The 24,369-nt window shown below is 41.3% G+C and overlaps 1 protein-coding gene across 8 annotated transcripts in view; it reads left to right on the top strand.

Moving 5' to 3' along the window:
* The first annotated feature begins 2,182 nt into the window (after positions 1-2,182).
* MYO5A (myosin VA) overlaps positions 2,183-24,369 on the top strand; it is a 189,742-nt gene continuing 167,555 nt past the window's right edge. For 2 of the 8 annotated variants that reach the window (XM_045067909.1, XM_045067906.1), the window contains exon 1: positions 2,183-2,755. In XM_045067909.1, the coding sequence (XP_044923844.1) occupies positions 2,729-2,755 (27 nt within the window). In that variant the 5' untranslated portion in view covers positions 2,183-2,728. The remainder of the gene's footprint in view (positions 2,756-24,369) is intronic. The other 6 variants (XM_045067911.1, XM_045067907.1, XM_045067912.1 and 3 more) reach the window with 3 other exon arrangements.

The raw sequence follows: 24,369 nt of genomic DNA, 5'->3' as shown, positions 1-24,369 counted from the left end.
GACACAGTGAGAGAAGGAACACAATTGGGGGAGTGGGAGAGGGAGAAGCAGGTTTCCTGCCAAGCAGGGAGCTGATGTGGGGCTCGATCCCAGGACTCTGGGATCATGACCTGAGCTGAAGGCAGATGCTTAATGACTGAGTCACCCCAGTGTCCCTTGGTTCATTTTTTAAGTCTATTCTTTTTCTGAATGAGGTAAAGTCAAGTCAAGGGTAGAGAATCCTTCTCCTCTTCTTCATCCCTACTACTTTTCTCCTACTATGGCCTACTTTTTTATCCTCCAACTTTTTCTTTTGGTCCAAAAAAAAAAAAAGAAAAAGAAAAAAGACACTGATATCCATAAGACATTTTTTAAAAACTTTTTGTCCAAATAGGGGAAGTAAAAGTTTTCCTTAACTCTCTAAAGGTCCCTGGCTTGGTCTGAAAATTAAACTGACAAAGATAGATTAAAAGGAGAAGCGACATATATATTAATATTGTTTTATTGTGACACAGGAGCATTCATAATGAAATGAATACCCAGAGAAATGACAAAATCTGCTTGCTTGTACTTTGGGTGAAACAAAGAGAGGCAATTGTGGAAAAGTGATTAAACTATGTGGGCAGGAGAAGGGAAGATAAGAATTATTTTAACGAATGTCTGTTGGTACAGAATTCTTTTGATCTCAGCTTCTCCTTGATGATAACAATGTTACTTTCCTTCTGGTATAGGGAAGACATCTTTCATTTCCTGCTTTTTAAAAAAGAAGGAAATCAAAGTGTTTTTTTCTTGTATTTGCTGTTTTCCAAGTCCTCCAAACTCTATGCCAAAGCAGTATACCCTGGGGTGTATGCCCTGAACTCGTTCACCAGCATTTCCCAGCAGTCCTGAGAGGTAAGAATTATCTGAGAGTGAGAAAGCAGTGGTTACCACCTTTCATAAGGCTTGAAGAAATTATAAGAGGTAGAATTCAAGCCTCCAAAATCTCAATCCAGTGTTCTTTTGTTGTACTGGTCACAGCTGCACATTTCCCCTTTTTATGTCTGGACAAAGAAAGGGTGTGGGACTCCAAAACATGAAAGAGATGTGATTTTAGAATTGGAGGAAACAGAGAGAACTCTTTGGGTCTTTGGACTCTGTAGCCATTACCAATGGCATCTATGAGGGGATTGTGGGCAGTGAGCAAGGGAAGGACAGGCTTGAATTCCAGGGAGTGAGGACTGGTGCCAAGTGTCCCCACCCCCCATAGCAATGGTCTTCTTTCACATACACATGCTGGATACACACACAACCGAGGGGTCATTGTTGAGACATGGTCTTGATAGAAACCATCCCAGATTGCCAGGAAGGCACTTGAGAGTTCAAAGAAATAAGAGGCTAGGATGAACAAAACAAGGAGTTCAGTCAACCAGGAGTGAAAGTACGGCGGGTGCAGAGCAGGTAGGTGAAGATAGTATGGGGTCAGAGGTGGTAAGACTACATTCTTGGGCTTGATGTGCAAGGATAAGGGTGAGCACATTGAATGCCACTCCTGAGACTACTTTGATTTCTTTCTTTTTTTAAGATTTTATTTATTTGAGAGAGAGAGAGCATGAGCAGGGAGGAGAGATATGAGGGGGACAGAGAGAGCGGGAGGCAGACTCCCCACTGAGTAGGGAGCCCACCGCCTGACTGGATCCCAGGACCCTGAGATCATGACCTGAGCCAAAACCAGTTGCATAATCTACAGAATTCATTTGCAGTATGGACTTTCCACAAAAGTCCTCTGCAATTTTCGGCTGGCTTCTGGATAGCTTCCATGGCACCATGGAATCGATCATCACTCAGAATAGGAGGAGGAAGAAGGCTGGGGCAGAAGGGTAGTGGTATACGTTTGCAGACATATAGGTCTAGGAGAGGTGGGCACCTGGGTTCCCCCCTAGGGGCATCTTGTTTCAGATGCCCAGGTTTTTAGGGTGAACTTGGTGATCTTCTATTTCAAATTACTGGTCCTCCCTACCCAGCTCCCAGACCGCTGCTCCTAACAGGATTCTTCTGAGTTCTAGGTTGTTCTATTGACTTGGAAGAAGCTTCCTCCCAAACCCTTTCCCCAGAAATGCTCAGAAGAGGAAAAGCAGCTGGAGACTCCCAGTGATTTACCTGGACACGCGCAGTGCCACCAGCTATCGCCGCCCCTCTCGGTGGCTGGGCCGTACTGCGCAGTCCAGGGCTCGCTTAGGGGAGAGGGGCGTCCGGGGCGTGACGCGCCCCCGGGGCAGGTGTGCCACGGAAGAGAGGTCGGGGGCGCGCTTCGGAGCCTCGGCGGCGGCCGCGCACGCGGTCAGGCGGAGGATGCTCTGGGCGGACCGCCCAGGGGAGGCCGCGTGCGCGGGCGAGCGCCGGGGGCAGCCGCGGGGGTAGCGCCGGAGCGCAGCCTCCTCCCGCTCCCACAATGCACAGGGCGGCGGCGGCGGCGGCGGCAGCGGCGGCAGCATCACCGGCCGCCCAGGCGGCTGCGGCGGCGACCCCGAGGACCCCGGGCACGCGGAGCGCTCGCGCCTGCTCGCGGCGCGCGGGGCAGTGATGGCCTGGCCCCCGCGGGCCGCCCGCGCCTGAGGCGCCCCGCCCCGCCCGGCACCCTCGCCCCACCCGGCCCTGCCCCGTTCCCTGCCGGCGGCTGCCTGGGCGCTTCCTAGTCGGCGCGGGCGGCCGCCCAGGCGAGGTACGGCCTCCGCTCAGGCGGGGGGCGTCGGCGCCGCGGGACCCCGCCATGGCCGCGTCCGAGCTCTACACAAAGGTGAGGCGGGCGGCGCCGTGGGGAGGGGGCCGCCGCGGCGGGCGCCGCGGGCTGTCAGGCTGGGGCGGGGCGGGGCGGGGGTGCGAGGGCCCGGCGGCCGCAGCACCCCGGTCCCCCGCGTTTCGAAATCCCCCGCCCGGCCCTCCTGCCGCAGAGGCGCCTTCCTCTTTCGGGCGTCGGCGGCGGAGGGCGGCCTGCCTCGGGGGGCCCTCTGGGGCCGCTGCCCCGCTCCCCTGGCGGGCGGCTCGGCGGGTTTCCGACTGGGAAGGGGGCCTGGGTCAGGGCTGCCCCGCCCGCCGGCTGGGTTTGGAAGAAATCCTGGCCGCGGGAGATGCTCGATCGGCGCGAGGAGATGCTCCCTCCCGTGGGGACGGGCGCTTGGAATAACGCCTTGTGCTGGTATGCGGGGCCACTTCTGCCACCAGCCAGCCTTTCCGTGCGGCTGTTGGGAACCCTGCACACGGCCGCCAGCCGCTTCTCACCTTCAGCCGCCGCGTTTCAGATGGCTTCCCGGGGGTGGCGAGCGCCTGGGGAGGACGCAGCCGGCTGGATGCGAGATGATTCACGGGCTGGGATCGTCGGCTCTCCTTGGTCCCCGGGAGTTGCTACCTACGTGTAATCCCTCCGAGCCTTGTTACACTCCCTGCCTTTCCCGTCCGCTGGGGCGAGGCTTTCCTTCAGGGTTTAGTGTAAGGACAGCGGCAGCCTTTTCTCTCTTACACCGACATTCTTATTTTCTGGGTCTGCTAATCTTTGCACGAATGGCCTATTTTGGAGAACTGTCCCTTTGAAGACTTCTGAACATTCGGCTTGGGCAGTGTGTGGTGCTCTGTGAATGTGTGTCGTCATGGCACTTTATACTGTAACTCACTGTAACGTAGGTGTTTTGCCAACTATTAATTACCTTTAGTTCCAGTTAACAGAATGGGCTTAACTTTCCAAGTTCGTGTTAGCTGCAGAATCTCCATTTAGGATCTTAGAATTATTGTTTACAAATGTGACCCCAGTAAGCCCAGGACCCAAGTCGCAGCATGTTTTTAGAATGGACCTGCCATCAAGAGACCTGGATTCTAGCCCAGGCCTTTTCACTTACTGTATGACCTTGGGCGAGTCACTTAACTTCTTTTGTTCAGTTGTCTCTTATCGGTAAGTGGAGTTAATTATACCTGCTCTGCATCTTTCAAGGCTCTTGTGAGGATCAAACCTAGGAATTAGATGGGAAAGCTTTTGTAACCCATGAATTTCTCAAGAAATGGGTATAGGATTAATTTTACCGTGAAACGCCTTTCTAGCCACAGACTTAAAATACTGTACAATTGGAACTTCTCTCTAAACCTGGTAATTTTCTTTCTTTCTTTTTTTAAAAGATTTTATTTATTTATTTGCTAGACAGAGATCACAAGTGGGCTGGGAGGCAGGCAGAGAGAGAGAGAGAGAGGAAGGGAAGCAGGCTCCCTGCCGAGCAGAGAGCCCCATGTGGGGCTCCATCACAGGACCATGACCTGGGATCATGATCTGAGCCGAAGGCAGAGGCTTTAACCCATTGAGCCACCCAGGCACCCCTAAACCTGGTAATTTTCTTAGGCATTGTAGGTTTCTTTTTCTTTTTTTTTTTTTTTTTAAAGATTTTATTTATTTATTTGACAGAGAGAGATCACAGTAGACAGAGAGGCAGGCAGAGAGAGAGAGAGAGAGAGGGAAGCAGGCTCCCCGCTGAGCAGAGAGCCCCATGCGGGACTCGATCCCAGGACCCTGAGATCATGACCCGAGCCGAAGGCAGCGGCTTAACCCACTGAGCCACCCAGGTGCCCCGGCATTGTAGGTTTCTAATGTATGAATGAATGTAATTGGAAACAGATTTGGCTACTTTATTAATAAACATTAATCCTAACTATGCGCCAGGTACTACTCTAAGTTCTTTACAAATATTAACTCATTTAATCCTCATAATGATGGTATGAAGTGGGTACTGAGAAATATCAGAGGCATTTTCCTATGAAGAGATACAAGTCTGTAAACATTCCTTAGTTACTTTGTATAGCCCTCCATTCTACACTGTGCACAATGAGGAGTCCCTCCCTGAGCTGTCTAATTGTAGACTGCTTAACTAGAGACTGATTGGATAATAAATTGCTCTTGGTCTTGAATCAGCTTTTTTCTCCCAAAATAATTTTTCAGAAAAAAATTAAAAAAAAACTATGATTTCTAGGGGCATCTGGGTGGCTCAGTGGGTTAAGCCTCTGCATTCGGCTCAGGTTATGATCTCAGGGCCCTGGGATCGAGCCCCACATCAGGCTCTCTGCTCGGAGCCTGCTTTCCTCTCTCTCTCTCTCTCTCTCTCTCTGCCAGCTGCTCTGCCTACTTGTGATAGCTCTCTGTCAAATAAATAAAATAAAATAAAATAAAAACACTATGATTTTTAAATCTCAAGGTTTTGGCTTTTGGTCATAGCTTCATCACACGCTCTTAAAATTCACCTTCTAGTCGTTGTAAAGACAGGCTGCTTTAGACATCAAGAGTAAGTTGAGCTTAAATTGCCTTTTTTTTTTTTTAAAGATTTTATTTATTTATTTGACAGATCACAAGTAGGCAGAGAGGCAGGCAGAGAGAGAGGAGGAAGCAAGCTCCCTGCTGAGCAGAGAGCACGATGTGGGGCTCGATCCCAGTACCCTGGGATCATGACCTGAGCCGAAGGCAGCGGCTTAACCCACTGAGCCACCCAGGCGCCCCTTAAATTGCCTTTTAAATACATTTATGTCCAAGTATATTCTAGTGTCTTGGCTATTTGTTGACTTAATTCTTTTTGTGAATGGACCTTCGCTTAATGGTGGGTCAAAATATTTTTTGAGCACCTCCCAGGTGCTAGGTACTGTCCTTAATATTGAGAGGTTCGAACAATGAACAAGACACAGCCCTTTCCCTCAAAGGATTCACAGTCTGTTTTTTATATTCTTGACCTACTTTGAATATCTGGGAGCATAAATAACCTGTTGTTACCTCCACAGCAGGCAGACAGCTGGTGTGATATTTCTAAGTAGAAATTAGGGAGTGGGTCGGGACATGGGGAAGGTTGGAATGATTCCAGAGGTAAAAGCTTGGGTAGTGATTACTAGAGGAAGAGGGAAATCATTAGAAGTTAAATCAATGGATAAACACAAGGACTTTTTTCTTCACAGAGGATTATGGGGAAGGAAGTTCTGGAGTAGATTACAAGGAAAGATGTATTAGTGACATGTCATAATTATGGTATTCAACATAGTGGTTAAATCTGAAAAGTACCCTTTTAAAAAATATCATTCAAAGCAGATTTTGATGTGTGATACAGATCAGCTCCCATTACTGTGAAAGGAAAGAGACCATTCAGTTTATTTGTTGCTAAAATGATAATGGTTTTGTCACAGTAATTTATCAGGGCTTCCATTTTGTAAATTTTTCCAGGCAGTATAAACATTTTAAGGGCAATAACTAGGTTCCTAGGATATAGCATTTCTGGAAACTAACATTTTGGTTAAAATATGTTCGTTGGTTTTTAAAGTAAAGGCTTTATTAAGAGGTAATTTACATACCATTCCATTCCCAACTTAAAGTTTATAGTTCAGTGGTTTTTAGTATATTCACAGAGTTGTGGGCCAATTTGTTTTTAGATCCACCTAGCTTGTTCCCAAAAGAATTGAAAATGGCTAAGATATCTCACTGCTTCTGATTTTGAAAATATTTGCTAGTTTTGACTTGCCAGTGGCTATATGAATCATACTGTCACCCATAGATGCTTTCAGTAACTTCAGAGGATTCCGCATTTGTGGAGGAGAGTTGGAATGATAGTCCTCCTCACATGAACTTCCCAAGCAGGGATAACACCAAAAATACTACAGAATGGCCAAGATTACCTGAAGTTGTTTAATTAAGAGTCCCACTGTGTATCAGGATGCTGAGTTTTGTAACTGTACAAAAACCTTTAAAACCCCTGCTTGAGAAGCCATGTAACCTTTCCTAGATGAGATAGCAGTTTAGGCCAATAGATGGTATATCTGTACTCTTCCTTTCCTACCATATTCCTTCATACCTACTGAAGCCTAGATTTTTTCTGGGCCTCTTCCCTTTACCATCAATCCTGGAAATTCTTACATTTTCGTCTTGAAAGTACATTTTTTCAGACTACTTTCAACATCTGAAAGCAGGACAGAAACCTCATGTCTGATCATGTGCCAGATTTGGGGTTTAGTAAGTACATTTGATTTACTCAAGTGTCCTGTCATGCTTCTTCTATTTATCCTCCTGATGTCCCTAATAGTCTGTCTCCTGTAAATAATGGTTTGGGATGACTAGTCTCCTTGTAGGAATGAAGTAGGGTATAAAGAAGTGATTAAACAAGTAAGCACGTCTTCAGGCAGGTTGAACAGGATGAGTAATAGAGAGGAGAGCTGGGAGCCAAGGGAAACCAAAGAAACTGTTGCAGGAAACAGAATAGGAAATGATTGCCTGGTAGACTGAGGCACAGGCAGATGGGAAGGGAAGGAAGGGGACCAACTTGGGAGACAGGTCTCTATAATGGATGAGATATAGGGTGGGAAGGAGAGGGAACAGTGTAAGTTAACACCAGTAGCTCTAGCTTTGGAAACTGGAAGTTAATTCCCATTAAACCATGAATTTTTGTGGACTGTGGAACTTGTAAGCTACTCAGAAATACTTCAGACTGCTTGAGCAAAGAAGAAAGCTCATGACTTTCTTGAAATTTGTTATTATCTCTTGAAGTATGAATGTCTGGTATATTGCCCAGTGGCTGAAAGAGTACAAAGAGGTTTTAATTTTCATGAGGCCACCAGAAAAACATTTTAAATCTTCCTAGTGCTTTTAACTGTTCAAAGGAGGGAAACTCTGGAAGAGGGTCTGTGAATGGGGTTTCTGGGATTTAGCTACAACCTCCAAAGTGTTGGGGCAGGGTGGTGGGGGCACTATAGAAAAGTGTGGGAGAGGAGAGAAAACCCCTCTTACCTTACATCTTATCTCAGAAGGTAATTTAGCTTCTTTGTTTTTAACTTATAATGGATTTCACCTCCATTGGGAGTATCTAGGGGCACATGGCCCACCGGAGGATAGATTGATTTATTTGTTTCCACTTTCGGCAATTCCTAATAAAGTGTAAGAAATTCTCAGAAGTAGAAATTCCTGGGTGATCTATGGAATAAGGCCTCGCCCTAGGTAGAACATCATGTGGGCAACCCCACTCCCCTATTCCATCCCCGGATAGCATGTCTTCTTCCCGTAGTGTCTTTCCAGACCTTTAGCATTTGTCTCCCTGTGGAGTTTGTCTTCTCCTTTCCTTCCAGCTGTCTCTCTTTATAATAAACTTAGTGAGGTAATAATTTATATGTAATAAAATCCACTTATTTCAACTGTGTAGTTCAGCAAGTGTGTGTGTGTGTTTTGAATCCAGTCTCTGTGGGGCAAAGTGCCATACCAGTTTTGCTTTTTTAGGATTTTATTTATTTATTTGACAGAGAGCAAGAGAAGAAACATAAGCAGAGGCAGTAGGAGAGGGAGCTGCAGGCCTCCTACTGAGCAGGGAGCCCAATGCAGGTTTCGATTCCAGGACCTTGGGATCATGACCTGAGCTGAAGTCAGACGCTTAACGACTGAGGTGCCCCTAGTTCAGTGAGTTTTGACAAATATATTCTATCATGTAACTATTACCATAAGCAAGGTATAGAACATTTTCATCATCCTCAGGAGTTTCTTGTGCTAAACTTCTTCTCTTTCCCAGTTTATTCTTTGTATAGCTAAAATGATAATTTTTAAAAAATATTTTATTTATTTGACAGAGATTACAAGTAGGCTGAGAGGCAGGCAGAGAGAGAGGGGGAAGCAGGCCTCCCGCTGAACAGAGAGCCCGATGCAGTTCTCGATCCCGGGACCCTGAAATCATGACTTGAGCTGAAGACAGAGGCTTAACCCACTGAGCCACCCAGGCGCCCCTAAAATGATAATTTTTTTTTTTAAGATTTTATTTATTTATTTGACAGACAGAGATCACAAGTAGGCAGAGAGGCAGGCAGAGAGAGAGAGAGGAGGAAGCAGGCTCCCTGCTGAGCAGAGAGCCCGATGCGGGGCTCGATCCCAGGACCCCGGGATCATGACCTGAGCAGAAGGCAGAGGCTTTAACACACTGAGCCACCCAGGCGCCCCTAAAATGATAATTTTTAAAATAAAATCCAGTGTACTAGAGTTGTGCTTACCCATTGGGACAGCAGGAAGAATTATTTGTCTGTTTTTAAAATATATATTGTGGTTTCACCTTAACCCAACCAGGAGAGATACTTAATGTAGAGGACTGAGCTGGGGTGTGGCTCCTGTGGAGTTTCATTCACAGTGGGAGGTGAGAGTGGGTGGTGGAGGTATTTAGGTGGTTTATTTCATCTTTACTTAACATGCTTACCCCAGTGTCTGCCTTTGATGCCTTGGGTCCTTAGGTCCTTGGTGTGCTAAAATGCCCTTTGTTCAATTGTCCAGTTCCATCTACCTTGGTTGTAATGTCATACTGGGTTTGTGGTGGTAACAGATTTTTAAGCTGCACAAACTTATCCCTGGCTTTTTTTCCCTTTCTCTTTGAGGCCCTCCTCAGCTGGAAGTCCCCTAAACCAGCAGCCATTAGCATTAAACATCTTGTACAATAGAGACTTTTTGCCAATTGTGGAACTTAGGGATGGTATGATTATGTTTTGGTTTCAAAATAATGGCTCCAAACTTGGTTAAAATCCAGGCGGAAGTACATCTATCTACAACTTTTGGCCCAATGTGCTGCTATGGCCAAAAACATGAACACATTACTGAACTGGAGGGAGGCCGGACACTACAAAGATAAGTTTTGTCTCTCCTTAGTCACTCATACAGAAACTTGCATTTTTCATCGGACAGCCTCTCCTTTGCTATTCTGCCTTCTGCTCCCTTTTTGCAGTATAGTCAATAAACTATCTCCTTTAAAAAGAAAACAAACAAAATAAAACAAAACAAACTTGCATTTTCCTGGCCAGGAATCCTCTGTGGATGGTTGGGGTTTCTACTTCTTGATAAAAACACTCTGAAACTAGAGGAATTTCAGAATGGGAGAAATAAAATGATTGTGGCAGTAAAGTAGGTAGATTAGAAAGGCAGGACTCTTTAATTTAAAAAGGTGAAGGTGGAAATTGGGGAAGTATTTAACATCAAGAATAACAAGTTTGTAACATCAGACCTCAGTAGAGATACTTGTTAGATCCTGAAATAAATGTGTCATTTAAAATGAATTTCTTCTTTAAACATTAAGTTTATATATTTATGAAACTTATTACCTCAAGTTATGCTGACAGCTAAGATGTAATAGATTTTTAAAAAAGGTTCTGGATAATTCATGCCTCATAGTTCTGAGATACTAACTTAACAAACATCTCTTTGACAGTGTTAAGCAGTTTACCAGCCAGAGCTATTTCAGTTGGAAGTAACAAACACAACTCAAAGCTAAAAACGATTTTATTTGCCTCTATGACCTGGACGCCCAGGCCCAGGGATTCAAGGCCAGAAAATGGTCTCTGAGGCTCTCTTGTCACTGGCTTTCATGTCAAATTGTGCTGTTTACCGTTGGTTTCATCCACATGACAGCTCTTTTCGTGGTGAAAAAGATGGTCAGTGGCACCTGCAGATCACATGATCTTCCAGTTCTAGGCCTGGAGGAAGTCTGGTAAAAGAACTCTGGTTGCGTTTGCTAGGGGTCATGTGCCCTCTCCTTCCACTGTGCTGTGTAAGGAGGGGCGGGGGATATTATGCATAGTCAAGCTCATCTCAAAGACCAGGCGGAGGATAGGACATCATAATTGATAGCTCCACTCAGACCTGGTGGGGTGGCTGAAAGTTGTTGCCCCTCAGAAAGAATAGTTAATATCCACCACGAATAAGTTACTAAAAATACAAAGCAATTGAATTCTGCCCCTCCTTTTGCATGGCGAGGACATTGGAAATCTCTCCCTCCCCCGCTCCTGCAAACCATAGAATCATTTTGAATTTTTTTTTTTTTTAAAAGAGCCAATGAGGGGCGCCTGGGTGGCTCAGCGGGTTAAAGCCTCTGCCTTCCGCTCAGGTCATGATCCCAGAGTTCTGGGATCCCAGAGTTCTGGGATCGAGTCCCGCATCGGGCTCTCTGCTCGGCAGGGAGCCTGCTTCCTCCTGCTCTCTCTCTCTCTCTCTGCCTGCCTCTCCGCCTACTTGTGATTTCTGTCAAAAAAAAAAAAAAAAAAAAAAAGAGCCAATGAGAATCCATATAAACAAATGTTACTGAAAGCGTATCAGAGATGGAAGATTTGAAAAGTATTTTTCATTTAGTCTTGATCGGGGGTTATGAACCCTATGTCTTCTTCTGTTCTGATCTTTTTCTGCCATATATCCTCAGTGTTTTATTTCCCCTCATTTCCTTCATGTTTTTGAATACATTATTCTTTTCCCCCATTTCCATCTACAGATAAGTTGTAAAATTTGTTATTCCTGTTTTATTCATTTCCAGTGTTCTTTTTCTGCTTTCTTGCGTTCTACACTGTTGTCTGCTCCTAGACACCCTACTCCTTTATTTAATTTCCTCACCCTAATGCTCTGTTGTGCTTTGTTATACCCAATACACATGCGTGTGCACACACACACCTCCCTAAAATGGGATAAAATAAATTCTTATGAAGTGAATTGTTATTTAGTGACTTCTTAGATTAAGGAGGAAACTTCATTTCCTCAAATCCTGGTACTTTTTGCTTTACCACTCCCTGAATCTGACATCACAATAGGAAGTAATTTCTCATTAGTTTACATAAATTATTTTCTGTGTATTGGAGTATCTATGTTTTAAACAAACATTTTTGTGTTAGACTACACTTTAGACTAGTTAGAACTTAGTTTTGCATATTTTATTTTGTTTATACTGGAGTATATACAATAAGGGGACCAGCTATTTTTTTAAGGATATGACCTCACTTTAAAACATTTTTGTAGCAGTCCTTAAAAAATTTTTACCTGGAATTGGTCTCTATATGCTCAAGCTGAGAAAAATCTTACTTCTAATTTGACAAGCGTCATGCTCATGCTGGGAACAGAAGTCCTGGAGATGTTTTTCATAAAATCAGGACATCTGTATTTTAATATAGAATTTGGGTCAAAACCTGGATTAAATGTTTATCAAGTCAGAATATATAGAATATATAGAATATATAGATAGATAGTTCTGTCTCTTTCTATATATTCTATATATATATATATATATATAATAGAATATATATATATATTCTAATATATATTCTAATATATATATATATCTATACTAAGATATATATATATATTCTAATATATAGGAATATATTAGAATATATTTATTAGAATATATTTCTATATATATATATTCCTATATATTAGAATATATATATATATATATCTTAGTATAGAAGTAAAAAAGTTAAACCCACTAGAGTTAATATTGTATTAACCCATTCTTCCTGTTTTTACTGATATTTTTTCATCTTAGACCAAAATTTCTCAACTTCTGTGCTACTGCCATAGTAGTCTAGATAATCCTTCCTTTCTGTGGGCTTTTCCTGTGTATTGTAGGATTTTAGCCAAATCCCTAACCTTTATCTGCTAGATCCAGTAACATCTCTCACCCCCAGTTGTAATAACCAATCCATATGATCTACAGACATTGCCAAATATCCCCGGGTTTGGGGGGGTGTCAAATCTGGCCTCGCTCTGCCCTACTCGAGAACATCTGCCCTAGACCTTAAGGCTTAGACTAGGGTAAGAAAAAGTGGAAAAGAGTTAGAAATAGAAGCAGAAATTTTTTGGAAAAAACTTTTAGGGGTGCCTGGGTGGTTCAGTTGTTCAGCATCTGCCTTAGGCTCGCTCTGGTCATGATCCCAGGGCTCTAGGATATAGATCTCTATTGGGCTCCCTGCTCAGCAGGAGGCCTGGTTCTCCCTCTCCTACTCTCCATGCTTGTGTTCCCTCTCTCGCTGTGTCTCTCTGTCAGAAAAATGAATAAAATCTTAAAGAAAAAAAACTTTTTTTTTTAAAAGATTTTATTTATTTATTTGACAGAGAGAGATCACAAGCAGGCAGAGAGGCAGGCAGAGAGAGAGAGGAGGAAGCAGGCTCCCTGCCGAGCAGAGAGCCCTATGCGGGACTCGATCCCAGGACCCTGAGATCATGACCTGAGCTGAAGGCAGCGGCTTAACCCACTGAGCCACCCAGGCGCCCCAAGAAAAAAAAACTTTTAAAAAATAACTTTTTGGTAATTTTTTTTCTGCTTAGAGAAATCGTACATCTCAGACAATTTTGAAAATACAGAAACATATAAAGGAAGAAAATTAAAAAAAGAAAAAGAAAATTAGAAATAAACTAATACTACCCAGAGATAATAATTGTTAATTATTAATTTATTTCCTTAAGTCTTTCATCTATATTGATACAGTAATTTTTATGATTTTTTAAAACTTAATATATATTGTGAAAATTTTTATATTATTAAACATTCATTGAGAATATTTTTAGTGGTTGGATAATATTCCATCACCTGGATGTACCATAATTTATTTACTGCTGGGCATTTTCACTAAGATAGGTACTATGGTGAGCATCTTTGTACATAAATCTTTGAATTAATTTTAGTCAATTTTATATTCCAAGTCTCTTTGACAAGTGTTGATATTTACATTTATGCTGGGGTAGGGTATTCACATTTATTTTGTTTTAAAAATAGCATTTTTTATGTATATTGCTTCAGGGCTAGGATGACCAGATGTCCCGCTTATGTGAGATGCTTTCTGCCATCCAGTGCCTTTATTGTGTTTTGAGAAATGCTCTTAGATAGAAATATATAAATTTACTTCAAAAACCTAACCTTTTGGAAAGCTAAACTATTTTCTTTTCTTGACCATTTTCCTCATTGTTACTCTTATTCATTGTTTATCCTCGACTTGGGGGGAATCTGGGCCAGATAGAATTATTAAATTAGAAAGAATTAAACCAACCATGAAGCCATTGTCTTAAGGGCATAAACAAAATACAGTATAACTTGGAAATTTGGAAATTACCTGAAAATATGTTACCCTTTTATTGTAGACAACATATGCTCCTAATTAGAACAAATTACCATTTGTTGGGAGTGGTCAGAGCCTAAGTGTGTTTTCAGGGGATAGTCAAGAACCTGAGAGACCTTCAACGTCAGTTACCTGCTGTAAAGCAAGTGGAATGGAGCAAAATATACCCAGTGTTAAAGATAGCACCCTGGAATGGAATCTTTATAACACTCAGAAGGTATCTAGGGTCTTGGGGTGGGGTGGGGGGCTGTGAGTCATTGCTGTGTACCGCAGCCTGCTTAAGGACTGGTAGCCACAATTGTGGTCGAAAGTTGATGGTGTGGAAACTTAGATATTGAAGCTATAGGAAACTGAGTAGAAGTTGGAAGTTTTTTTGCTTTCTTTCTCTATGAAAACCTTGATTTTTACCTTCTTTAGTTGTCATTTGTTTTTTTCTAAGAACCGTGGTTTGCGTAAATGCACAACTCCATAGCAGTACAATGATCAAATAAATTATTAGTGTTTACCCAGGTCTCACTGTGGACCAGATGCTGTTCTGAGAACTTGGTTACAACTGTTTCCATACTTAGCTTCTGCCTCTACCAGTGCCTGAAAGAGACGTAGTGTATCCCAGCTGTCAAGCATGGACTCTTTACTTAGTGTTTGCATTCGGGTTTGAATCCTGGATTTGCTCTTTGCTTTCTGTGTGACCTTGACCAAACTACTTTACTTTACTGTGCCACAATTTCCCCATTTTTTAATGAGGATAATAATACTCAGTATATGTGGTTTTAATGGTGACTAAATTTTTTAATATATATAAAAATGCGTAGAATGGTAACTGATGGTAACAGGCTTAACTGTTGGCTCTTGTTATTGCTGCTCTTTGGTTATAACTATTGTTCTTTCTCTCTGGCCACTTGGTCTTCTTCATAAACTCAGCTGCCTCCTCTAACCTCCCGGATATTGGTGCTCTTAGGTTCTGCCCTTCACCTACCCTCCCTCCCACTGTGGCCTGATCTGCTCCTGAAAAGTTAGGTATGAACCTGTGTTGATGACTTCCAGATCTCTGTTTCCCGCCTCCTTGTTCTCCTCACAAACCTAAATCCCTGCCACAGCTGCCTGTGGGCATCTTTACAGGCCCCTCAAACCTAGCATATTCGACGTTAAACTTGTCATCTCCTCCCTTCCTCTTTCTTTCTCCCTACCCTACTTCTTCGTGTCTTACTTTCCTCATCTAGAAGATGGGATAATAGTAATACTGACTTTGTAGAGTTGTTAAGGGGATTTAAGTGACATATAGTTCATGCATAGCACCTAAAATAATGCCTGGTACACATTTGAGAAATGTTAGCCACTATAATTTTTACTAATTGTATTCCCTGTCTGGTGAATGGCATCAACATCCATCCATATACCCAGACCAAAAACTTAAAATTGTCTTGATTTCCCCCTTCAGCCAAACACCCCCCCCCCCCCCCATCACTTACCATTTCCTGGTACTATCCTTATTTTGTTTGGACCCTTTATATTTCTTCATTGGATCCTGTAACAACACCATAAGCAATTTTTGGTCTTACCTTCTATAATCTGTTTTTTGTTCTGTTACCAGAGTGATCTTTATGTAAGGAGCATATGTGATCATGTTACTCTCTGACTTAAATTCCTCAGTAATTCCCTATAGGATTGTCTTGAGAATAAATATATTAGTGTAGTGCTTTCCAAACTTTTGTGTCCATCTGAAATCACCTAGGCATCTTGTCAAAATGGAGGTTCTGATGTAGGTCTGTGATGGGGCTGCAAGACTTTCTAACAACTTCTAGGTGAAACCAGTGTTGCCAGATTGAGGACCACACCTGGAGTAGTGAGGCCATGATACACTGGCCTTTTCCTTATCTGCCTTCACCCTAGGCCAGTCTCCTGTCTCATTTTCAGTCCTGGCATTCAGGTCTTCACTTTAAGTCAAGAGCTCTCCAGGTTGCCTTCTTCCTGCTTTGCTGCATTCCCCGTACCTGGCTTTTCTCCACTGTTTGTTCATGAATTATGTCTTTCAGGTCCTAGTCTGTCTAAGATGTTCCTGAGTATTCTTATAGAACACTCTGTCTACATCTGCCCTGACACAACACTGCATTGCAGACGTTTTTCTCCCAGGGACGGGGGAAATCTCACATTTGTTTTGTTTTAGTAACAACTTCATTGAGATATCTTTCACATACATTACAGTTCATTCATTTAAAGTGTGTAATTCCATGGTTTTCGTGTTTTTTGACCTAGCATGTGGACTAGTGTTGAGTACATAGTGAGTAACACTTCCATGATTGAATGAATGAATGAACTAGAAGGTATTAAAGTACCACTGGAAAATTTTCTCCAAATCTTCCTCTTCATATCTGTAATTTTTGGCTTTAACATTTCAGCATTCAAGTGGTGCCTGGGTGGCTCAGTGGGTTAAAGCCTCTGCCTTTGGCTCAAGTTGTGATCTCAGGGTCCTGGGATCGAGCCCCGCATTGGGCTCTCTGCTCAGGGGAGCCTGCTTCCCTCTCTCTTTCTGCCTGCCTCTCTGCCTACTTGTGATCTCTGTCTGTCAGATTTAAAAAAATATTTGTTAAAAAATTAAAAAAAAAAAATTTCAGCATTTAAGTCATCTTATTTATTCAACAGTAAGTCTTTGTGAGCTTCTTTCTTTCACCTCCCTTTTTGGTACCAGGGTGGCAACCGTTCTCTTGGCCAGTGTTAATGCTTCATTATAGATCACTTTGCTGAATTCTCCAGTGCTTCCAATTGTCTTTTTCACCTCAGGCTGTAGTGAGCAGTACTGAGCCAAAACACAGATTTTAACACACTGCTCTCTCCAGCTTAAAATCTCTGGCTGGTCCATAGCTCCTTATCCCCTGCCCTATTTATCTACTGTAGAATCAACTCATTCCTTGTCATGACATTTAAGACTCTTGATCTTTTTCTAACCCCATTCTCTTGGCTTGATCTTTCACAACATGAGTTTCCCCAGACTTTATCTGTAGCAATCATCTGTAATTTTAAAATGTAAATTTCTGAAGGGCACCTGGGTGATGCACTCAGTTAAGCATCAGACTCTTGATTTCTGCTCATGTCGTGATCTGAGGGTTGTAGGATTGAGCCCCAAGTCGGGCTCCGTGCTCAGCGGGGAGTCTCTCTCACTCCCTCTGCACTCCACCCCCCCAATAAGAAATAAATAAATAAATAAGAAAAAGTAAATTCCTGAGTCTTGCTTCCAGAGACTCTGAGTCAGTAGGTTTGGGAGCCCAAGGAATTTGCATTTTTTAACCAGTCCCTTGAAGGATTCTGATGCAGATGGTCTGTGATATTCCATTATGGGACATAGAACCAACTTTGCTCCTTGAGCCTGTCTTCCAGCTTTCCTTGACTTGGACTTTGTCTGCCATATTTCCTTCTTATCAGAATCCCCCAACTAATAAATGCTCAGTAAAAGTTAGCTGTTTTAAACTATTTGTTCGGTGGTGGTGGTGCTAAGTCTTTTTAAAATTCTAAGACTATATATTACTGTAGATACCTTGTGGGCCATTTTTCCCCTGGCTATCCTTAATGTTTCATTTTTAATAGAATATGTGAGAAAACCTGGCACATGGAAGTGACCCAGTAAATCTTTTTGCTATTTTTAAAGGCAACTGGAAAAACTGCCTCTCTTATATTAAAACTAAAATGAGAATCTTCTATGGTGAAAGATGTTCCATTACCTTTACTAATAATAGATGTGAAATAGTATAAGAAATGACTTGCAAAATTACTTTGGGAACTATTTTCCTTTTAAAAATTTCTTTTTAAAAACTATAAAAATAATAAATATTCAGTGCAAATCTTTGGAGAATTCAGAAATACAAAAGAGAATTGCATGTAATTTCATTGTCCTCACATATTCTTAATATTTTGATGTATGTCCTATTTTTTCCCTATGTGTATTTTCTCCAACGAAGTGGTTTATTTTGTACATACTATTCTGTAGCAAGATTTTTTTCTCAAAGTAGTATATTATGAACATTTTCCATGCCAATACATATTCTTGTACAGTATCTTTTTAATGGATTCAGAATTTTATATTGCATAAGTCAGTCATATATTAGTCAACCAGTCCACTGTGGTAATTTCCAGTTTTTTGACAGTTTACATTTAAATTGAAGAGAACCAAAAGCCTTTGTGTGTTCCTTTAAAAAGAAATCAATAGTAGTTAGTGAATTTGATTATAATTAACAGAACATCTCCTTTTCCTACATAACAATATTGGTACAAAAACGTGGTGATTATCATATCAATGTTAAGGGGATTATTCTTATTGTAAGAGTTTAAAAGGACTAAAAAAAAAAAAAAGAAAAAAGAAAGAAAAGAAAAGAAAAAAAACAAAAAAACCCAAACCCACAGGAATATCAAAGCACTCAGGAATAAATTCTTAAACGTTTGAGATCTCAGAGTGTGCCAACCACAACATTCCACTGGAAGGAAGGTCTCCGGACTATGGATGTAGACAGATTCAGGTTATTAGTCAATGGGCTAGGTGAATCAAGCTGTAGGTTAGCTCCCTTCCTCTGCCAGAATTTTGGAAGCCATGTCATAGGTGGGATGAATTGTAATCTACACATTGATATAGTTGCTTTTTCTTGTTAATTAAGGAGACTATCCCTGATAATAAAAGCCATTCAGGATTTGTTAAGCCTCTACATCCATACTTAATGGCAGAATAGACAAGTTACTCAGAAACTGTTGACTGTAGAAATGAAAATGTTGGTTTAGGTTAAAGGGAGAAGAAGTATAGCAAAAGTTGTTATTCAAGAAAAAACATATTTACTCAGTCAAGAGAAGTAGTGTGGGAAACAATCTCTGAGACATTAGATTGAGCTCAAAAGCTCTGAAAAGTAGTCTTTTGGTTAATGTATTTCAGTTAAGTACCCTTAGTTTACAAATACTGTAATTAAGTGTGTCTTAGAATGAGCTGCTTTCTTAAGTGTTTGGGATATTGACCAGGGATCCTTAGGGGCCCAGTTCTCGGGATATCCAGTCCCCTGGAGCAGAGGTAGCACCTCGTTGGTCCAAGGATTTTCTGTGTCAGGAACAGTGCCTTAGTCCTAGAATAATCAGTGGACCATACAGAATTTCCTCTTCTATCACTGCCTGCTGGAGTTTGAGATCTAGTTTGTCTTTGGAGCTGGAGCCTCCAATGTGGTGTGTTTAACAAGGATCGGGACAAAACCTGTCATGTGCAGCTTACCTGGTGAGAGCAAGGATTGGGATGTGTTGTCTGAGTTGATGAAAATCTAGGTGTTGGGGACATTTAAGTCATTATCAGTTTAGCAGATCTGTAAGACTTAGTTGTGATCTGTACCATTCTGCATATTAAACCTAGATTCTAAGGTTAATCATCTCCTGTATTCTTTTTATTTTTTTTTAAAGATTTTATTTGTTTATATGGCAGAGATCACAGGCAGGCATAGAGGCAGGTACAGAGAGAGGAGGAAGCAGGCTCCCCTCTGAGCAGAGAGCCCGAAGCAGGGCTCAATCCCAGGGTCCTGGGATCGTGACCTGGGCTGAAGGCAGAGGCTATAACCCACGGAGTCACCCAGATGCCCCGATCTCCTGTATTCTTATTTGGCTTGTTTGTCCATTGGTTGTTTTTTCAGGATTTTGTAAGTTAACTGTCACAGACTGTGGTGAAATTTAATAAATCTGAATGAATAGAGGCCAAATTATTTTAAAATATGTGGGTGAAACAGATGGAGAGGTACCACTATATATGATTCCAGCTTGAAAATGTCTACTGTTGGGCAGCAATTAAGGTTTTATAACTATGAAATTACATAGATTGAATTTATTTAGAATGTGGTCCATATATAGACCAACACGGACTCAAGAAGAGCCCTGCAAGTGCTTTTGGGCACGCTTTTCACTTTAGTCAACTCAGTTCCTCTGGCTTTCATTCTTCCTTGCCATAGCACAGTGACATCAGATGCAGCTGGAGCTTAAAGAAGAAGGGTCATGTTAATTAATTCCAGTGAAACAAAAACTGCCTCAAATATTTAATGGAATAACAGTCTCTTTAAAAGACTTCAGAGCTCTTTTTTTTTTTTGGCCCCCCCCCCCCGCCCCCAGGGACTAGAGAAGGAGAATGGCACAGATTGTTCACTTGAGATCATTTTAAGCTATTGATGTATCTTACAGCCCTCATCTGATGTTTCTGATTTCAATATGAATTATTCAGCCCATGTAGTGATTTTTTTCTTATTTTCTCTTTAGGCTCTCTGACTTCAATTACAGCTTTCAAGAGAGCAACCCCATGAACTTTGACTTTGTCGGAATCTAAAAATGCTCTCCATTTTATTATTTTATTTATAGTTGCCATATTTCAGTTTAAATACAGTTGACCTAGCAAGTAAAAATTTGTGTGTACAAGTAGGGTGGCAAATACCAGGTCAGGCCGCCTGCTGGATTATTGGAGGGAAGAAGAGGTTATGTATGTTCCCGTCACTGTTTTCTTCAGTTGATCTTGCCATTAGGAGTTTTGATTTTGTTGTTGTTGTTGTTTATTTGTTTGTTAGCTTTTTATATCCCAGATAGTTAAGGAAAGAGGGATTAGTGGACAGACATAGCCAGAGTTAGGGAAAACCAGGTCAGGAAGTAAGTAGAAGATCCTTTCCCATAGGTGATTGTCTTTATTTTCCAATCCAATATTAGAAGTTTTCATCTTATGGCCTAACCTTCAAGCTCACTGTCTTCAAGCAAACTAGAAAATTTAAACTACTTATTATTTTAGTACGTAAAAAGGGAACAAGAGGAGATTAACATATATGATGTATTTTTTTTTTGACAAATAAAAAGGTCTGGATTTTATTATGTGTTGAAAATATGCTCAGGATCTTATGCATGTTTAGGAACTTAGTTTCTCGAAGCATGATAATAAAGATGTACAGAAAAAGAAAGGAAACAAAAATGTAAAAAAAAAAAAAAGGGTGGGGGACAAGAAAAAGAAAGGCTAAAAAAGGGGTGGTTTGTGATGGGGAGATTTGGGTATGAATACCCGGATGTGTATTACCATGTATGTGTGGGGCAAAACAGGGTTCTGTCCTGGGAAGGGACATAGCCCATTAACTCAGGGAACCAATGACTTGTCTATGAATAATATTGGCCATTGTGCTATAGAGGTAGGAAACTCAGAGTAGGTGAGACACAGGAGGCATTAGAATAAACAGGTTGCATATAGATGTATGGTTATATTTTTGTTTTAGTCCTTTGTACTTGTTTTTATGTTGTGATGTCTATTTTTGTTGGTTGTTCTCTTAAGTCAGTTGTAATTTTTATCTAAGATTTCTGAAACTAGCTACAAGATGTGTATTATCTGACTTTTTAGGTTTTTGAAAAATGTAATTGAAATGGCTTTACCATGTAGGTATTTGTGTGAACCAGCTATACTAGGAAAAGAAAAGAGAGAAAAGACTATTTACATCATATGTAAACAGGGGTTAAACTTTATGCCCAGAGGTGGCAGGGGTTTGGTGGCTTCAATGAAGAAAAGTGAGAGTTCAGATTTCATCTTGACCTGAGAGGTGTTTGGTGCCAAAGGTCACCATGTCCGAGAAAAAGCAGCAGACAACGAGTTTGAGGAGTTCCTCAAGGAAGACTGGGCTGGTTAAGGTGAAGATGAAGATGCACCCATCTGGGAAGATAATTGGAATGATGACAACATAAAGGATGACGTCTTCAGTCAGTTACAAGCTGAGCTAGAGAAACATGGTTAAAAGATGGAGATGTCATAGCATCCAGAAGAAGGGTTGAAGCAATCTAACCTTGAACTGTTTACTAAATTCTAGGACAGAGAACCCAGGATGAGAAACTTAAAACAATATGATTATTTCATTACCTGCTTGGATTTATTTTTGTTTTTGTAACACAAAAAAATGAATGATCTAAAAAAAAAAAAAGTGTTAAACTTCATGAATCCGAATGATTAAATAACAAGTACATAAAATGAATGGGAAATACTTGAGAACAAATAAAAAGTAGCAAATAATAATGTGATATGGTTAAAAGCATGATCTCCTGTTTTAGGCTTAGCTTCTTCCTGTGTGATCTGGCAAATGAGTGAATGTGCTGCCCTCATAGGGCAGCTGAGAGGTTATATGTATATATGGATGTAAATCACACACATATATGTGTAAAGCATTTAGTTTACTACTTGGCACAGCGTAATGGAATCTGTGGATATTAAGTCTTAGCTGGTATTATCGGCTTGTCTATTTTTTTTTTTTTAAGAGAGAGAGAAAGTGTGTGTGGTGGGGTGTGGGGGTATGCGGGCAGAGGGAGAAGGAGAAAAAGGATCCCAACCAGTCTCTATGTTTAGTGCAGAGCCTGACACGAGGCTTGAACTCACAACCCTGAGATCAGGACCTGAGCCGAAATCAAGATGCTTAACCAACGGAGCCACCCAGGCACCCCTATTGGCTTGTCTATTTTAAATAATTTATAAAGATTCACTTGCTTAAAAAAAATCATTGTCATAATAGATCTCTTCTTATCATACTCTTTTTGCTTTGGGAGGGTCTCAAGACATGAATTATGAATACTAGTACAATTTCCCCCTTATTTTAGATAGGGTTTGGCTAACGATTCTCTTTCACATACAGTTTGTCTGTATATCCATGTTGTCAGCATCATCTGCCATGGCTATCCCAGTCCCTTCTAAATTTCTCCATCAGTATTCTCAACCTTTTTTTCTGCTGGAAAGAGAAACTTATTCTAAATAAGGGCTCTTAAAGGTCCTGAACCCTTTGTAATTAATTCGATAGCTAGCACTTTATGCATAATATAAACATGTGTCATAAACTATTGATTGAATCTCAAAAGCCAGCCCCAATCCCTTTTCTTTTGCCAGTATGGAGGTTTATAAGACAAACATTCCCTTTTCTCATTTTTTATTTTATTTTTATTTTTTAATTTTTTTTTTTAAGATTTTATTTATTTATTTGACAGAGATCACAAGCAGGCAGAGAGGCAGGCAGAGAGAGAGAGAGGGAAGCAGGCTCCCCGCTGAACAGAGAACCCGATGCAGGACTCGATCCTCAGATCATGACCTGAGCCGAAGGCAGAGGCTTTAACTCACTGAGCCACATAGGAGCCCATCTTTTTTTTTTTTTTTTTTTTTTTTTAAGGTTTTATTTATGTATTTGAGAGAGAGAGAGAGAGACAGTGTGAGAGAGCACAAGCAGGGAGGAGAGGGAGAAGCATGTTCCCGGTGAGCTCCCAGGACCCTGAAATCATGACATGAGTTGAAGACAGACGCTTAACTGACTGAGCCCCATAGGAGCCCCACACTTCTCTAACTTTTGTTGGAATTTAGAGCTAGTTGTATAATTCAGTTCTGGCTAATTTGTTATAATTAGCAATTTTTTGGAAGGCCTCTACAAGGAAAAACTGCTTTTCTGTTAGAAGGAAAAAGCAAGAGAACAGTTTGGATGCATATCCTTTTTTTTATTCCATTCTGAAATACAGACTATGATGTATGGCGCTGTGGCAGCAATGTTGCAATCATGAGGCAACATGCCTGAGAATGAAGTTAATAAGCTGAGATGGTGCAGCAGAAAGATGAAGAGTCTATGTTCTTAATGATATTATCAAGATGTCAGAACAACCCTGAGAAAACCTGCTTTGGAATTCTTGTTTCATACATTATTAAAAAGCCCTTCCAGTTTAAGCTGCTTAGTTAGATTTTCTGTTCCTTGTAGCTGAAAGCATTCCCAACTTAAACAAGTTGTAGCAGCTTTAATGTGAATAAAGTTAACATAAATTTGGGAGACATTTATCTAATCTCTATAGGGTTACTTAGGCACAAAATAAATGTAAGTAACATGGGAATATGACTGAATCCAAGAGGTGAAACATCTTTTGACATTGCAAACCGAGGTAGTAATATCAAATAATCTAGTCCTAGTCATAATTTTTAGGTTGTATGGCTACCTCCAGAGTCATTTCCCACATTTTCTATTTTAAAATTTTTTTCTTTTTAAAGAGTATTTATTTATTTGACAGACAAAGATCACAAGTAGGCAGAGAGGCAGGCAGAGAGAGGAGGAAGCAGGCTCCCCGCTGAGCAGAGAGCTCGACGGGGGGGCTCAATCCCATGACCCTGGGACCATGACCTGAGCCAAAGGCAGCAGCTTTAACCCACTGAGCCACCCAGGCGCCCCATTTTTAAAAAATTATTTTTATATTAACATATAATACATTATTTGTTTCAGGGGTACAGGTCTGTGATTCGTTAGTCTCACACGATTCACAGCACTCAACATAGCACATACCCTCCTCAATGTCCATTTCCCTTTCCCACATTTTCTATGGCTTTTCAAACTCTTGCTTTCCTGAGCCTTAGAATCCTAAATATGACAAGGGCAAGGACTGAAGTTTGAGTAAGAAGGGAAAAGCTGGATCTGAGTGAAGGTGAGTGGGTGGGAGATTTCAATTGAAAGATGAATGTATATAGAGACCACGCCAGTCTTCCCA

The sequence above is a fragment of the Mustela putorius genome, unplaced genomic scaffold (genome assembly GCF_011764305.1).
Source record: "Mustela putorius furo isolate JIRA1106 unplaced genomic scaffold, ASM1176430v1.1 tig00003898_pilon_pilon_pilon, whole genome shotgun sequence".
In the NCBI taxonomy this organism is placed as follows: domain Eukaryota; kingdom Metazoa; phylum Chordata; class Mammalia; order Carnivora; family Mustelidae; genus Mustela; species Mustela putorius.
The sequence above is the reverse complement of the archived record's forward strand: the minus strand, read 5'-3'. Positions and strand labels throughout refer to the sequence as shown.